This window comes from Apis cerana, linkage group LG4 (genome assembly GCF_029169275.1).
Source record: "Apis cerana isolate GH-2021 linkage group LG4, AcerK_1.0, whole genome shotgun sequence".
Taxonomy (NCBI): domain Eukaryota; kingdom Metazoa; phylum Arthropoda; class Insecta; order Hymenoptera; family Apidae; genus Apis; species Apis cerana.
This window is the reverse complement of record NC_083855.1, coordinates 4,464,584-4,483,755: the sequence shown is the minus strand read 5'-3', so window position 1 is coordinate 4,483,755 and position 19,172 is coordinate 4,464,584. Positions and strand designations below refer to the sequence as shown.

Here is a 19,172-nt window from a genome sequence, read left to right as displayed (position 1 = left end):
ATTTATCACCCCTTTTAAAAATAAAAATCGTGTCCTTTCGAATTTTCATCCCCAAAGTAATACCTTCCCAGAGAGAGGCGAGAGAAAAATGGCAAACATCATAAATCGTTTAATGAAATGAGATTTCTATGTTACAAATGAGAACGGAAACGCGCGAGCTTCAAAAATATATAGTTTAACGCGCAACGAAATTTCGTCCATAATACCACGAGGATATGAGTTTATTACAAAGAATAATTAACTACATTTGCTCACTATACTACTTTTGCTATTCTTCCTTTTCTTCCTTATTCCGAGACAAGGATAAAAAGGCAAATCTCGTGGAACACTCAGCCTTCGTTACAGCAAGGATAACTGCATCCTTCTCGTGACAACAGACTGAGAAACAGAAAGCAGAGAGAAGTTTAACCGGTCGCGTACACTTTATTCTTTCGGAGCAATTCCTCCACGAGTTTTTCCTTTCCAGAGGTGAAATCTTTCGAGAGGATAAGGAACAAAGGAAAACGAATGCTTGTTCACTATTCATTTGTGAGTTTCCCATAAGTTGGAGAGACAGTTGCAGGCGGGGGCTGAGAAAAGAGAGAAACGTCTCACGCGTATCTATATCACGAGCTACGCCCTTACAGATAAAACTTCGAGCTCGATAATATCGGTTTGAGATAGTTAAAAGTTATCTGTCTAACGTTCTCCCGGAAAAATTTGGCTACATGCATGTTACACGTTTTTATTAATAAGTGTATATTGTTGCTTCTTCTTTAATTAGACATACGAAAATTGTTTCCTAAAATGTGATCATTTCTTGTGAAAAAACTAATAAGCCAATTGTATAGGAATTATCGTATGGAAGATACACGAAAAAGTAATTTTTACTCGTGCTTTCTCCTTTTATATGGAACATTTAGAAGATATTAAATTAATTTTTTTATTAATATAAATAACTTAGTAATTTTTTTTTCTTTTTTTCGATTTGAAGAGATAATACTGAGGGATTTATCCTACAAGAAGAAAAAGATGGAAAATTGTTAAAAGTAAATTATTTCTCTAGCCATTTTCCCTCTTTTTTCTCTCGACTTCTCTTTTCCTTCGTGATCGCGACCTTTATCCCTTAATTGAAACTGCTGATTCCTTGCCAAATCTTTACTCAGAGATATAAAATATATTCAGATGAAATCCATTACGTTCGTACAAGCTTCCAAATTAAATAAATAAATTATAGAAATATATTATAATATGTCATACGAAAATATAACGAAATATCCCCTAATTTTAGAATTTAAAATATGAAATGAATATAATAATAAACGAAAATAGAAATTTTTAAAATTAATTTTGCTAAAAATTTCATAAAATAATCACTTACGAGTTTAATGGGATGAAATATCTTCCTCCTCGTTATGAAACGAATTTTTATATTCAAAGAAAAAAAAAAATTCTCAGAAGAATTAATTTCAAATTTCAAACATAGGGAGTAATATGTGAAGAATTCCTCTCGAATATCGAATAATAATTTTTTATAATAAATGAGAATCGGATGAAAAACGGAAAGAGACTGTGCGCATTCCTGGCACAATAACCCTGGACTAATGTTCCTTATTAAATGATTTATGATGCAACCATTAACTCGTCTTCTCGTTCACCTAAAGACCTCGATCTTGTTGCGGCAAATGTCGAGCCCTTCAAAGCCCTTATTCCATTCCAACGATTCACTCGATCGCGTAAATTGCGGGACCAATTTGGCGAGATAACAGACACTATTCATCGCTGGAAATAAATCGAAAATTTGACGGAAAACATAACGATTTTTATGCAAATTTGCACGTATTTGTTATTAAATATCACGAGTATTTGCACTCGAATCGTAAAAGTGTCTACAACAAAAATTGCGAACTATATTATATTCCTTGAACATGATCAATGAATCAATCAACTATCTCTATCGAATTTGGTGATCCTTTAGAAACAAGACGTTAAAAAAAATTCGAGACAATTTCTCGGAGCTTATCGAATTAAGGAAGCAAGTTTTATCGAGGTTCGCTAAACTCGTGAGCTTTGCCAAACCACACTTCCATCGATGCGCTCAATGAAAATTATCGATCCAGTCTAATTGATTGACTTAACACGCGAACAACCCCTTTCTTTGCGAGAATACTTAAGCGCGTCTGCACTTTGTCTAGCTTCTGCCTAAAGAACTCTTGGGACATTCAATAGTGGAAATCAAATTGTAACGCCAAATGGAACAAAGTTGCATAGCAGATGTTCGATAGTTAACGATTAATAATTAATAATTTTCTGTATACGTTTATGGTCTAAATATTGCCTTAATATTGGAGAAAATACGAAGAAGAATACGTAAAAAGAAAAAGCATGCAATTTGAAATTTATAATTGCGAGATAAAAAGGATAAGATAGTGAGTTTATTTATATATTGGTGTTAATTTTAATATAATTGTAAAGTGCATATACTGTTTGGGATTAATAATTGCACGATTTAAAATATAAATTTTTTAATCAACGCCAAACGATGACATTTATATCATTAAAACGTGAAAAGTTTTTGAAAATGAAATATTTTTTTTATATAAGAAATAAAAGTTTCTTTTATTTTTTTACTATCACTATCTTGTTCCTTAAAATTATTAAAAAGAACAAATAATATCCAAGATGTTTAATCACAAATCTATCTCAACAATAAATTTACAAGGCTACTTCCACTTTCGCGAATCATATCTCCAATCTAAATAGCACCTAACGGAATGTTGACATTTCCTATCAAAAAGCTTTTAACGGAGTACAAACACATTTTTATCGAACCTTCGACTCCCATTATTCTAACTACGAAATATTCGAAATTACTCCTGATCAACGTGGTCACGTACTTTTATTACTCGACAATTACTCCAGCCGAACGAAGTAGCTGGCCAGAACTTCACAGGATTGCATTAAGAAGTTCAATTTATCGAGTTACAGCCCCAACTTTACGATCGTCGGAATACTAACGACGAGGCGAGTTTTATTTCACGTTTTGCAGATTCCATGACCCTTTTCCACGTCGAGCTCGATCGTTTTGATGAACGAACTCGGGGCAAAATTGCGAATATTTTAAGCAAAGCGTAAAAGCGTTCGCGAGGGGAAACGAAGTGTGAGTGAATTGTTGTGAAACCACAGAAGAAGGGGGAAAACAAGATCGAGGGAAAGAGGAGCGTTACTCGAGGGAAACGAGACCGTCACGATCTTTCGCTAATTCCCCTTTTAAAATGTAAGACTTTTCTACTCCGTTTCTCTACACAAGTTACTTCTTGGGGATTACAATGTGCTTGGTTACCTCACCTTTGTTGACATATTTGTTACTGTGTGCACGTATCAACAGACAATCCTTTTATCCGTTGATGCTTTCTCAGAGGCACATTGTTAGCACATTGTACAGGAAATCGCAAAAATTAAGAGCTTTCATTTCCTTTCCACGATTTTAGCAATTTGAAAAAGGAAGGAACAAAGAATTTTGACAATTGTTAAAAGAAAGGAAAAAGATGAATCTGCGTGGTAATTTTTGCTAACTAAATTAATAAACCCGATGTTCATAAATCTAAAAAACCACGAAATCTCAAAACTCTCCGTGTCTTTGCGCATATAATTTTCTATACAAACAATTCCTCGATAAAAAAAATAATAAATAAATTCAGAGAAGAATTCGATATTATTTTTAAAGGCTGAGCTTCCTGTAAAGAAAGAAAGCAACGAAAATCGTCAAAAGCGTAGACAAAATAGACTCACCAATCTTGACGACTGAGGGTAGCGCTGTGGCGTCGGACAGCAGCTGATGCACGAAGACGATGGCTACCAGGCAGCCTAAATTCATAGCTCATCTCGAATGCTCACCGTTGCGGCCTCACTCGTTGGCCCTTTACACGCACACCACCGCACCAAATCACGTCCGAGGGCCGGCACACACCACGCTCCTGCGCATTTACCTGAAAGCAAGATTAACAAAGGTTGGATGAGCTTGCAGCTTCTATAATTCGCCGCTGCAACGCAACAAAGATCGGAGAGGAAAGTGGTATGTACGCGTAAGAGGCAACGAGGATGACGTTAATGCATAAACTTGGCGCGATAATAACTAGAGTACATTGGAATTTGGTTTCAGCAAACATTCCGGGGATAATTCTCTGTTTGTTTTAAAGCAAAGAGAAAACTTTTAAATATTCCATCGCAAGACTTTATCGCATTAAATTAATATTTCCTAATAATCGATGCGTGAAATTTTAATCGAAAAAATTTATTAGGTATTTAAGTATTTAATATTTGGCGATCCCTCTTTGATGATTTAATTTTAAGGAATTTTTCGTATGGATATTTAATTTAATTTTTTTTTTCCTCTCGCCTACGATTCGAATCGTAAATTATAACGGAGAATTTATTTCTTCTAAAATGAATGAGTTAAAAGTCCATTTCAAGTCTTTAAAATATATTCCTGCGATGGGAAAGAATGAATAATGCGATGATTCTTAGCATTGTCCGCATTGATAATTTATTATTTTAATATAAGTATAAAATGATATTCTATGATTAAAATTTTTTAATTATAGAAAATTGTTAAAAAATTTAAAAAGCCGATGACTGATATTGAATGCAGACGAAAGTGTCCTCTTTTAAATAAATCAAATTTAAAATGATTTTGCATTTTAAATCGAGGATATTTTAAAAATATTCTATATAATTTTAAAATAAAGGAAAGAAAGAGAACTTACCATGGATTTTCATAATTTTCTCGTTCCCTCTTATAATAACTACTTCTTCCCTCCGATTTTTTCCATAATTTGTTTCAAACGAACAACGTTTTTTTTTCCATATTTAAACTAAGATAATTTAAGAATGGTTTAATATTCAAGAAGATTACGAGCGTATTAACATTCTTTTTTTTTTCCTTTTTTCTTCTTCTGTAATTTACAATTTTCCATGGATTTTATAACGCTGTAGTACGAAACTCGTGAAATCTTTATCAGCTTTTGTACGATGCTTCAAATTCTTCGTTATTCGCGTGTTTATGAAACAAATAACGTAATTGGCAATCTGGAAATCATAAATAATCGCTTTAAAATTTATGGCATAAGTATCGACGATGCCATTGCAGCTTTTTGCTTTATTACAAGTCGGCCAGATAATTATCATGAATTAATACGAGCAGACGTGCTAGAGTGGCAGAACTGAATTATCGAGTTAACCAAGCGTTTATTTCGCGTTTGTGATAGATTGATAAATAAATATTCACAAAGAAAATCGTTGTCAAAGTAACGAGAATCATTTTCATTTGATTAATCCCTCCCCGAATGAAACTTGGAAATTATTTTTCACCTTTATGTCTTGTACGTCTCGATGCTTCAAAAAATTATAAAAGATACTTCGAGATACTTCTAAAAAAATTTATTATTCTCTTATCAAACTTTGTAATTAAATAATTTTCGGATAATTTCTTTCATTCCATTCCATTTTTTTAGTGTCTCCATCGATCGAAAAATTCAAGTAATTCTTTTCAATTAATTTCGATTTTTCCAAGACAAACCTTATTTACAGATTAAAATTAAATCCTTCCTTACAGATGTTTCTTAGCCGATTAAAAACTTCGCCTCGCGAAATTCGCATTCGCGGAATGGAAACTGAAAGCGTGCCAGGTTTCTTTAAATGAAGCGTGAATGAAAGGGGAAGAGGGAAGCTGGTGGCTGCAAGAAATTCCGGAATATTTTCACTTTGCGCGAGTGCACGTCGGTGACCCGTATCGCGTGCTTCGAAACCCGCCCCAATGTTTCTCATTGGCCCCAGAAGCCGAGCGGCGATTCTGCGAGTTTTGTTACGGAATTTACATTTTGCACGCGATCCCAGGAACACTCTCGAGGTCTGAATTTATCGTCGCAAACATTACATTCGCGTTTGCGTGTACAACAAACCCGGCTTGCTTCGAACCATCACCCTTTAAAACTGAAATTTATCCACGCATTATTCTCGCATTTTCGTTAAATCACTTTTGACGAGGCGTCATGTTCCATATACCCGCCACAAATGAAACGTATAAACGCGATACAGTTAAAAAAAAAAGGAAAAAGATTGAGATATTCGAGATTCGAGTATCGTTTCGCGTTTTTCTCCTCGCCGATCAATTAATTCGTTTTTCTATTTTTTGTTTAAAACCGATATTTTGAAATGTCAGTGCTATATTACATAGATATGGATAGATGCGCGTTTTTCAATTGTAAAATTATGGATAAAAAAATCCATAATGATAATATATTTTACGATTGTAAAAATATTATGAAAAGAAAATTAACGGGGATATGTTAGAACACCGTGTATTTAATCCTAAGAACTGGAATATAAGCGTCGTTATATTTTGATAAAATTTAAGAAACGACAAATCGACCTAATATAAGTTTGTCTTTACAAAAGAAGATACTTTAAAAAGATTTTGGATAGTGGATAATGCATCGTTTAAAAGAAGTGGACGATAACTCACTATTTTCTTTGTCGTCCAGTCGTTGCGACTCTTATATATTAGGTCAAGGAATTTGTCTTAGGGATTTCGTTCAATTTATTTCATCTCGAGCTATCTGGATATCCCGCGATCTAGTTTTAAAATTAGTACCAGTCCCAAGTTTTTGACGATCGATCAACAAAATCCTTCTCGTTCCGTCGTTTATTTAAATTGCAACAATTTTTTTCTCAACATTCTTCGATTATAAAATAATAAAACATATAATTAAAAGATTTATCGAAAATAATTTCAAAATGATTTTATTTTATTCTATCTTTTTATTTCGCCAATCCTTATGTATTTCAAAATTCGAGATCGTAGCAATGGTTCGATCGAGGCGAAAGTACCTCGTTACGCGTTATTCAAGTCTCGAGAAATAAAATCATGAAAACAACATCATTGTCTGGCCGCGTTTACCGATAGTTTCGAAGGCAAGTGGACGTTTTATTCGACTTTAATTCAATGTAACGATTGTTTCTCGGGTCAAGAAAGAAATTCTGAGAGAGTTGCATGCTCTTCTTTCCGTCGACCCCGAAAAAACAATGCAACTACTTTCGTGTATATTCGAGGATACGTACATATTTCAGATTGTAGACTCAATGGCGACTCCCTTCGCTCTCGATCTCTGTATTTTCATGTTAAAACTAAGTTTTCACGCGGCCAGTTTCCACGTCTACTCTCCCGATTCCTCTTCGGCGAATAACATTGTTTACACGTTAAAACAAATATTAGTTTCTCGACGAGAAAACACATGAAAAAACACGAGGAATCTCTCTCTCTCTTGGCTTTTGGAACGTGCACTATTTAAAAAGTAATTCGAAATCACGTAGAGATTTTTCTTTGATTATTACTGCTCGCGATTAATTGGAAATGCGATTGCTCGAAGCGAGGATTATTTACCAAATTTTGATTTATTGAATATTTGATGGAATAATTTAATAGAAAACGAGAGATTAAACGAACAAAGGAGAGGGAACGGGGGAGACACAGCGGGAAAGGGGTAAATATTTTGGCGCGCTTTTGCAATTCCACGATTGAAGTCGAAAATAGATGAGGCAATTGAAAAAGCCGTAATAGGATTATTCGGACAAAGAATGTCGCACATCTTTGAGATAAATAACGTCTTTTCCCTTTTTTGATTAAAATTTTCCAATTCGCTCCGTTACTTCATCCATCGTAATTCGTAACAATAATAGAAACTTTCTAATCGAAAGCGAGAAGAAGGAAGGAAGAAAGAAAAAAAAACAATTGATACGAGAGATAAGAAAAGTTTAGGAAAGAAAGGAGGAATGGCCACCCTTTGAATATCTCTTCTTCTCTTTCATCTCTTCTCTCACTTCCTCTCCCTCCCCTCTCCCTATATATTCCCTTTGGTGTTCAACACCTTTATCAGCTACCCTTTCTTTTGTGATTTATGATTGTTCGAAGCATCTTGGCGAGATCATCTTAGAAAGCCTGGGATAAGAAGATAAGGGAAATGTTGGATCGACATTTCTTTATCTATTTAACCTATATCTCATTTCGTGAGACAAGCTCATTTCTTTGAAAATAAAGAATAAAAAAAAAAAAGAAAGTGAATACCAATGGTAATGCGTGTCAAAAAGAAACAGGATCCATTATTTTAAATTAAAAAAAAAATTATCGATCGAACATTGAACAAAGAGATTCTTATTCCAGAGCATGATTCTAATATGAACCAGCCATGAATGAAAGCGTGCACCGTCAAAGGGAAATTTTGCAACATTTCGCATCACGATCGACGAGGACTGATTTTCGCTTATGCGGGCAATTCCGCAAAAGACTCGACAGTGGATGGTTACGTCAGCTCTTACAATAGCTTCATCGATTGCGAACATTGTCCCTTTTTTTTTTTTTTTTTTTTTTCCACCAACCAGGATTATCGAGTCACGTGTCCATCGAGAGATTCGGGAAATTATGTAGCAGACCGTATAAAATAAACGGATGAAAAATTTAAATATATCGCGTGGCGAAACAGCAAATTCGACCTGTGCTCGACGTCGACAAATTTATATTTATCGCTTGTTCGCTTCTTTCTCCTATTTTTTTTTTTTTTTTAATTTTAAATTTATGAAAAATTATTAAACTGATATTTCTCATTAACTCGATTTCGCGATTCAGAATGAAAATATAGTCTAATAAATCCGCGCAATGTTTCTATGGATCACGAGCCTCTGAGAAAATTTAATAAAGAATACCTCTCCTCATGTTTTTCGTCTACCTTCTCGCGAGATCAAAATTTAATCGCGACGACCACTTGGAACGGGAATAAATCGTGGATCGAATTTAATTTGATTGACAATTGACGAATTGTTAGCTGATAAAAATATGTTTCTTTCTTTTTTATGAAATATACGTATATGGCATTTAGTTTATAAATAATTTCGCGATATAACGAATATTCTTTAAAATTAGTTAGCTATATAACGTTCAATTGTAGTCAATTAAATTTATTAATAAAATGATATATTTGTTAATCAATTTTGTTCCTTTCTTTTTAATTCATCTAATCCGTAAAATTTACTACCAATAATAACAACAACAACAACAATAATAACAATTTATTTAAGAAACAGTTAACAAATTTAAAAAATTACACGAATATATAAGGTGTTTCTATTTTGATTAGAAATTTTTATTTTAAAACAAGTTATATTTATTAATTTATCTGGGAACAAAATTCATTATGCAGAAATTTAAGAGATTAATATCTACTTTATGTGAAACAAAGAAAATAATCGTGGACCTTGATGAATAAAGAGATCGATTCTTTTACGAACAAAAAGTTTAATAAAACGCGTAGCTAATCACCTAATCGATTAATTACCACCGAGTTTTCTAATAAAAATGATAAAAAGCCCGTATATAACAAGATGATAAATTTCCGCCATTAACTTTTTCAAGCAAATTGCACCGAATAATAATGGCCACCAGTCGTTTAACCAGCGTCATTTGTACACGCATGATGTAATTTATTCGTGAATTATGCGTGAATGCATCTGTCGCGCAGGAAAACTCGATTCCAATAGTCAATTGTAAATTGTTATTGGACCAAGTTTCAAAATATATTCGACATCATAATTTATCTCGTCCCGAGCTCTTTGTTTGCGGCGAGATTATAGGCGGTTGAACAGCATTAAAACTCACACTATTGTTTCGCCATTATATTTTATCTATAATCACTACGCACGATTGATTCGCATAATCGAACGACTCTAATATATCGAAATAAATCACATTTCTTCGAACGCGGTAAGTCACGTGGAAAAAATATCGAACGAATACGCAAATACGAATACAACGTGAAAAAGTATCGAGATGAGTCATGTTATGTGACTCAGTGTGGCATGTTTCGTTTTCTAAGAACACGGCGACACGTGTGTTATGAATTTCGTGTTATGTTTATTTATCCGGTTCAGAAAAATTTCTATTACGTATTTACGATGCGTATTTCAATTACGTATCACGATTTATGTTGAAAATGAAAACGTTGAAATTATACGCGAAAAATACAAAAGATATAATTAATTTCGTGTTATTTTACACGATACGGTACAATTAGAGCACTCTGGTGGCTACTTGAGAATATTTCGATCGTGATATTTGAAGAGAAATACCGCGTAAATAGTTCGAGTGGTTGACTAATACGTTTGATTGGCAAATACGATCGCCATGTTTAAACTTTGCTCATAAATTTGTCACTCCAAATCAATGTACACGTTATGATATTCCAAATCATAATGATTCGTTTACCAAATCGTTATATGAATATATGAATAATGCAGAGAGAGAAAAAATAGAATAGGATTGATGGAATATTGTACTCACGAAAGTCTGGATATATCAAGAGTTGTTAAGATGCTCCGTGCACCGAGGGACGCGATGTCGTAGGAAGTCAATGGATTTCTCGACAGGCACGTGGCGATCGGTGAAGGATTTTCGAAAAGGTGGACGCAGAAGGGCATGCGTCGTCGATTTGGTTACCGCGACACGCGTAAACATAACCTCTATGGCGGCCAAATTTTCATCGCGACGACGTAAACACAAACACCCTATCGAGGCAGCGGCCGGCGCGCGACTGCCACCGATCCTTCTACCGTCGACTTACGAAACTATCCGAAATCGACCGAATCGCGGCTCGAGCCAGCCACGTGCTCCTGCGTGTGTTACACATGCGCCTTCCCACGTGCTCTGTTTAATATTTTAAGAAATTATTTTAATAATAATTATTTTAATAATTAAACACAAAATACTTTCCTTTTATCGAATTTTTATTCTTATTAAAATATTTGGAATTCTAAAAAAAATATAATATCTTTCAATATTTTTTATCTATTATATTTGAAAAAAACTATAAATTATTTTTTCTTTAATTTCATATCTCATTTTCATGTTTTATTTCGACCAAAATTATGAATGAAAAATTAATAAATATTACATAAATTTAAAAATTTTAATATCAAAATAAAAAATTGAAATATGAAAAATATGTAAACTTTTTTTAGCGAAAAAAACTTCATTATTCGTGGTATTTGTGTTATGATTTATATCTTTTAACTATAGAAGCGATATTAACGAATTCTTTACCTTTGTCTTTTCTTGCAACTCGAAAATACGTTAAAGTACAGAAAACAGTAACGACTTTTCAAGTAACGTTAAAGTAAAATTCAATCTTTTGAGGGAGTTGCTCGAGGGTTGAAAAGGCCATGACTTATAACTTTCAATTCGCCGTTCACCGTTGCAAATCATCTACTACCTCTGTACCAACTTCCTTCCTTGTTTTTCTACAATGCAAATTGACTTCTCACCTCGTTCCTCGTAATTCGTCTCGTTAAATGTTTAAATGTAGAAAATTCAATATGTCTCGAGTCTGAAAATAACCTTATTTGTAGCCAGATGAAAATTCCAAGATTTACGATGAAACAGAAATAGTCAATTTATGAAAGTTTCAAATTATCGTTTGGATTAATATTAAGATGAATTATGAAGATTTTATACCCGTTATTTATAACTTTCTGCTCTTTCCGTTCTCCATATAAAGTCTATGAAATTCGAAACGAGGGACGCTTCTAAGTTCAAAAAGAAGGGAAAAAAATTATTATATTATCGTTATGAAATCCACGTCGTGCTTATAAATGGAAAAATTATAGTAGGTTGGTATCTTTTTTACGAGCACAAGAAAAACAGACGGTTCAAAAGTTTTCAGGAAGGAACATACGAGGAAAGGAGCGTCGTGAGGTTAGTGCCTGTTATGAAAGTCTACTAGTTATTGCCTCTTTTATTATCCATCCTGTAGGCGAACAGGGAATAAGAAAAACTAATCGTAAAACGAAAGAAGTTTTCTTCGTCCATCCTTTCATAACGATTCTCTATCGCCTGTAATAAATTTTGAATAAGTGCATCATAGTGAATCAAGATATTGCTCGGTTAACAATTTTGAACTCGTGTGTAAATGATAATTTAAAGAATTGAAAGAATTAAAAGAATAAAAAGAAACAAACATACTTTGTTATAATATACCTTCCTTGTTTAAAATATCCTATTCAACATTTTGTTATTCTTTAATTTATATTCAAGTTCCATGTGTTCTTTTAAATTTCAAATAAAATTAGATAACTCTATGTACCTTCCAAGGATATAGAGTCAAATTCAATTTATGTATGCTAACTAAAAGAAGACAGGAAAGAAAGGAAAATAATGAAACTTTCTCAAGTCTTCCAAAATGCTGCATACGAAATTTTAACTGAAGAACACAGTCATACCCATACAATTAAAATTTCAATTAAAACTGTGATTGAAACTGATAAAAATATTAAAATCCTCGAGGACTTGTATCCAAATTATCAAGAAACTCCACGAAAGAATAGTGATACGTAATTTTAAATATATTCAATGACCCAGAAAGCCACCCAGTAAGATTTTCAGGATCTTGCCAAGTTCTTCTGTGATGCTACTACACTTCCAACTTGGCCTGGATGTGCCAACATCGATGGTGCACAAAGCGCAACAGGTCCCACGATATTTATATTTCCGTGTGGATCGGGACTACAGGTTTAGCCGAGACACAAACCCGTTGATAAATCGTAGGAAACGTAGTTTCGAACAGTTAGTTACAATCTGGATTGAACGAGCTAGTTGCTTGCATATCCGGAGGATGGCGACAAGCTCGAACTCGGCAATTCCTCTACAACTTTCACTGATTCTCTCTATACTGGATCTATGGAATTTCTTTTTTTTCTTTCTTTCTTTCTTTTTTTCTTGTTTGTTTCTTACACTTATGCAAGCACACTCTGGAATGTTGTAAATCACACATAAAAAAAAGATTCTTCCTGATATTTGGAATTCTCTTTTTACATTTTGAACTCATTTCCATTCAAAGTTTTAATTAAGTACTTCCGCTTCCGCAATTTAATATCGCAGCTTTCTATGCGAATTTTTTTATATTTTTATTTTGAATTACTAATTTTCTCTGTTTGAAAAGATTCGAAAAATTAAAAAAAAAAAGATACGTAATTTTGATATAAGCTGATCAGTAAACTATGAAAAAGTTCTCTTCCTCTTCAATTATAATTAAGATTACACACAGTAAAAACAATGATTGCAAAGAGGAAATAATTTAACTGTACGTGTTATATTCTTTCAGCTCAACGCTAACTAATTGCATATTTTATTCATTTTTTAAATGATAATTTTTTTAAAAATAATCACGTAACTTGAAACGTATTTTAATTATTTAAAGAAGAAAATATTTTTTGGAAACGATGTTAAAAACCAATTATTATTCTTTAATTAAAATTGGATTTTGAAAGCATTCGTTACGATTTATCCGACTTTTCCTTCAAATAAATGGAGAATAGTGTCAGACCAGGAATTGAGCAATAACAGGAAACCAGACTAACAAAGAGGAATCGTAGGAAGACGATATTGTAGTAAAGTTGTTGGCACGAGACGTGGTTGTCCAACTACTCCAAGGCGAAAGCAAACTGCAGGCTTATTTCAAGCGGTGACTTCCGTATCCGACTTCCGTTCTTGCCCGGATTCCTTGGAATATCCGCAGGAAATTCTCCGTGCTTTCCGGCTGAAGTTTTAAAAGAATTTCCCCATCCCGATGAAATACATTTTTAGTTATAACTAAAATGTATCGAATAACTAAAAATTGTTTCTTTGATAAGAGAAATATAAGTAACTTGTTTTTTTTCTACCATTTACCAAATTTGCTTAACATTGAAAATAGCTGCAAATAATTTAACATTAAATATTTTGAAAAATTTTGAATTTATTTAAAATTACGAATTATTTCTACGTACCGTGTCCAATTGCAGAGAATTGAAAAAGTTGTCGAAACAAGATTCGTGGAAAAAAATTTCTTACTCAATTTTCACTCTTTCATTTTCCTCGATCGTTACATACCTCTTGTTTGACTTATTGATTATCTTCAAAGCTAAAAAAAAAAAATAAAGAATATTAGAAAAGAGAGTAATTGTTATTCATAATTCGTTTTTGTTTTTTTTATTAAACGTTAGATAAGAATATTTATCTAAACTTTCCTTATTAATTACGTAATATAGACCACGTAAATTTCAATGTTATTGTTAACTCAAAGTGAACAAATTCATCTTCATTATCTCTGATTTTATCGATGCATCGATATTCGTTTATTTTTCGATGCAATTACCTCCATCCGATAATTAACTGAATAGGCTGTTTTTCCATTTCAGAATTTCGATCAAGTACGGTGAAGCCTTGTACAGCAATTGGTTAACATCAGGAAATGCGATTCGTAGTTATGCGTAATAGAAAGCGGTCATAATGGGGTACAAATTGCCATCGCGTGTCATATTAAGAGAGGAACAGGCCATAACATGTCTGATATAATTTATAACCAAGGATCCAGGATGAAACTGTTCGTCCATTAAATATCATTTCCACGATCGACGATTCTAAACGCGATGACGAACCTTCGGATGCGCGTCCACGAAACGGAATTACTAATTACCGTTTCGTAATGACGCGTAATTATCCATCTGCTCTCGATGGATGGGCATCTTTTAAATAACAGTCATATTATTAAAACGTCGGCCATGCAAATGTTAAAGCGAATGTTGAAGCGTTTTGAAATGGAAAGAGAGAGAGGGAGGGAGGAAGAGAGCTTCAAATGTTAGATTTTAGTTTAATTTTTGGACGGGTTTGGACGGAAATAGTTGTTTGGAGCTGTATGTACACTCTTGTCCATAAGTCATCAGACGTTTATTAATTTTAAACATTAAACTGTTATTAACTGTGTTAATACATTCATGTTTTTATTAAAAACAGTTATAAATTTCCAAGTGTTTATTTAATATTTCTCGTGACGATTCCATCTCCATTTATAAATTATATCATCTTATAAAATTTGAAAAAAAAACAAATGTGCTTGAATTTAACTTGAAATTATTAAATTTTATTTAATATAAAATATAATAATTTATCATCTCGATAAAATGGATTTGAATTAATCTGTCTCTCGGATATTACTCGAATTACTTTATTTATTTTATTAACATTTAAAATAATATCCCTCTTAATACGTTTATAATATTTTCTCTAATTATATTATAATAATAATATATAATAATAATATAATTAAATTTATAAAAGCCATAAGAAACAATAAAAAAATTACTAATATATTACTATTTTGAATTAAATATCTAACAATTTATGAACGTGAGTGTACATATTTGAATTAATCGATAGAAACATATCAACCAATTATTTCCAACATCTATTTATTCTCCCATTTTTCTAACTTGCGATCGTTTTTGATCAATTTATAGCCACGTTTTTTCAATCGTATTGTAGTATTAAATGGTTAGTTACAACGAGGATAACAAGTTGAAACCGATATCTTTGAAAATCAATGGCGATCGAATCGAGCCAATAAATGGACCGTCTCTATGATTCATTTCTATTACGTTCACGTTGAAATTTTCTCATTTAATTTCTGAAACCTCTGAAGCATTTTTCTCTTTCATTACATCATAGAAGTTGCGTTACATCATGAACTTCTGATGTAAAAAAATATAGAAATACGACTCGTTATTTTAAATTAAAATATATCGATAATGGAAGCCCAATATTGATAACGGAAAATATAATTCCTTAATTTTTCCTTAAATGGTACATAAGAAAGATCGATAGAGAAATATTTATTTCCATTCGAAAAAATACTTAAATAAATAATTTTTAATCTCGATCAAATTCTGATATTTCGATAAGAGAGTCAAACGCGATTCGATTTTCTGTTCACCGATTTAAAAAAATTAAATGAGGAAAAAGTTACCGAAAACTCGGCTAGAAATTTCATCTAACTGGCAATAAAACGAAACATGGAATCGAGACAGTTCGTACCAGTTAATTTAGCCTTTGATTAAACGTCTGTCCTCTATCTGAATTCGAGTATATCGATCACAGCACTTCCGATATATCGGAAATTTATCGAACACCGGTGCAAGAGCTGGTCCCTCTGCTATTGTTTTTTTCCATTAACCTCGAAACGATTAGATTATTCGTGCTTCTTGTACGAAGTGTAAACGATGAATTGAAGCTAAAGCTTGACAACAAAAGTGATGGATAATGTAGACGTGCAACGACAATGCACACGATCTGCCTTCGAGAATATTACAAGAGAAAGAGAATCCATCGATCATTCTTGAGTTAAATTTAGTCAAAGATCTGTTGGCACGACCTGTAAAGGATTTCCGATCGAACTTAAGATCTGAAATTCTATTTGAAATAGAATTGGGGAGAAGGGTGGATCCTGGCTGGTTCGTCCACTTAAATATCCGAGACTTTGATCGATTGATTTCGTTGGAAGTGGAGGAAAGTGATATAAAATGTGAAGTTAACGTTTATTTAATGGGAGTGGCGTTCGACGGTTACCTTAGCTTATTTGAAAGTCAAATTAAACGGGTAAAAGAAGGAGTAGCAACGATCGTAACGAGGATGAATGGGAAACCGATGGTTGGCATCGGCTACGATCGATAAGAAGAGCTGAAAACGACACCGTGAATTCGTAAAAGTGTCGAAGAGGGAAATGGTAAACAGAGGTGGCAGATAGCATCTAAATGCGCACTTTCACTCGCATCAGCCTCGATTTACGTTCTTACTTCCCATTTCTTACTTTACCAATGATTTATTCCGTATACATAAAATGTTCATCGACAGGAAAGAATTAAAATTCTGAGATTTATGCCAATTCGTATTTGTTACTTCACGAGACTTGATGCGAGTATATGCTCAATATAATGATAATCATATAGGAAAAGACATATTTCATCACATTCATTGAGAAGAGCACTTTTTTTCCTCGAGTTTGATTGAAATTTGATTTTAATTATTAAATCAAATCGAATGTATAAAGGATATGCTATTCATATTTACCCTTAAACTCGTTAATTTGAAAAAGAAAATCATTCGATTACACCCTTTTATCGAGATCGTAAGTAACAATCCGAAAACTTGACTAAATCCATCCGTATTTGCGCCAACCGACGTCCCATTCATGAACTCGGCCTGTTATCGCAGTCGCAGTTGCAAAGTTGGCACCGTTATCAGCGATGTTCACGAAGTCACGAACGGCCGATGTATCTCTGTTTCTGACTGATAGCCGTATGATGAATAGCCACCACGTCGAGAGCTTCCGTTTTTCGATCGAGGATATCACGCCACCTGTATACTCCCTTGTTTTGGAAAAAAATTACGCTCGTTCGCCTATCAACGTGTCTGGAGTCTATTTTCACAAGATAACAGAGACGTGTCACGCATGCTTCTCTCATATCTCTCTCTCTTTCTCTCTCCTTTCGTCATTCCCTTTCCCTCTCTTTTCGTCCTTACGTGCTTTACGTTTCGTTTTAAAGGCAATCTTTTACGAGACAATGACGACATTCCATGCAATCTACCGTAACGACCTTTGATGTCGAATCTCCCCGCGGTCGATGAAGATAATGCTCGTGTCTCTCGGCCGTGACCCGAGTCGATAGTATCTCGTGATAAAAAAAAAAAAAAAAGAAAGAAAAGAAAGAAAGAAAAAAGTTGGTTAACGAGCTTCAAAGGGTAGATAGAGCGTTGGCACGAATCACCCAAGGTGTCGTGTTAATTACGCTTAATGTATATCGTTGAGCACAAGAAATAGAAAAAAAGTGATCCTTGTGATTCTTGTATTTGCAACAGAGACGAACGATGCTGTTTGTTCTATCTATTGGCTAAGAAACAAAGAAACGTTATATATTATATATAAATTACGTATTAAATATCGAAGATTGATATGTATAAAATTGTCTGTTTCGATCGAATTTATATAATTAACTGTACCTTGTTTTAAGAAGTTTCTCCAGGATATGAAAAGAAGTTGTCAATCGTGGAGAATATCCTCGTTTCGAAGAGAGAACAATGATGTTTAAAGTCGTTTCTCGTAGTCAATTCGACAGCGATTTATTATCGCAGCGATAATAGAGGAAGAGAGAAGGATACTTAGAAATTCACTGCATTCACCGAGGTGCATCACGTCAGACGGAAATCACGCTCCTCTTTCTGGTTTCCTTTAGAAACTCCATTCCGTATCGAAAAATTCACATCCATCAAAATCCTCTTTTCTCGCTGTCAAAATTTATTCCTCTCTTAAATTTGTTCCTATCGTTTCGAAAACTTGGTCCATTAATATGGTTGTCCAATCGTTAAGTATCGAACACTGAACTTCGGTCATTAATATCGATGGATAGTAATGGCAGTAATCATATCGCAGCATAGAATGTTAAATCAAATTCGAATTATTTTTAATCCCTTAAAGTAACATTATATTTTCACGCTTTTTCGAAAATATATCGTAAACCGAGCATATTTTTAAACAGTTACAAGCCGAAAAATGGATAATAAAATTATCATTTCTCATATATAATTCTAAATAAAATATACTTTTAATTACTAAAAAGGATTTATACATAATTGAATAACTTTCGTTCCGATATGAAACCATTTACAATCGGAAAAAACGAGGCAAATAAATCTCACGAGGATCAAACGTCGCAGAATGAAATGAATATTTTATTACGATGTATAAGCACACTCGATCCCATCACTATCGGCGAAACATCACGCCCGTGTGCTGGATATTATTGTATTAATCGCAACAAAGCTGACTTTAACGCGATAAAAACCCTATTATTATTATTTTCGGCAGCCTCGAGGCAGGCTTTGTTGTAGATCGGTGTGCATTAGTGCAAAGTGAATCCAACCCCCCTCTGGAGCTTGTTACGCCATTACGAGAATTACAGGGTGCGGCGCCCCCGATGTTTTTCTCCGTGTTACCGTAAAATTGCCCCGTTTATCGGGATTCATTGTCCTCCCTCGCCGTCCCGTATTCGCACGATGCAACACGCCGATTGGACGAGAAGAAGGGAGGGATGAAAATTGGTGTCGACTGGCAATGTCGAATTAATTTCCGTCGCGCCATTGTCACCTCGTTCCACCGATAAACGTTTTCGAGGAGTGACGCTACTGTTTCGATTCAACGTGTCATATAATTGGCTTTTTCTTTTTTCTTTTTTTTGCTTTTTCGACGAGTAATAAATTTCGATGAGTTCCGCGTCGAGAGAGG

The 19,172-nt window shown here is 33.7% G+C and overlaps 1 protein-coding gene across 6 annotated transcripts in view; it reads right to left on the bottom strand.

The window, feature by feature from the left end:
* The window catches only part of LOC107993584 (glutamate receptor ionotropic, kainate 2), a 142,248-nt gene extending 131,612 nt beyond the window's left edge, over positions 1-10,636 (bottom strand). For all 6 annotated transcript variants that reach the window (XR_009829471.1, XM_062073641.1, XM_062073642.1 and 3 more), the window contains exons 1-2: positions 10,367-10,636; positions 3,772-3,968 (exon numbers count right to left, since the gene is read on the bottom strand). Coding sequence is in view for 5 of the 6 variants with exons in the window: in XM_062073641.1 (XP_061929625.1) it covers positions 3,772-3,856 (85 nt within the window). In the remaining variant the exon portion in view is untranslated. The remainder of the gene's footprint in view (positions 1-3,771; positions 3,969-10,366) is intronic.
* Between the last annotated feature and the right edge of the window lie 8,536 nt (positions 10,637-19,172).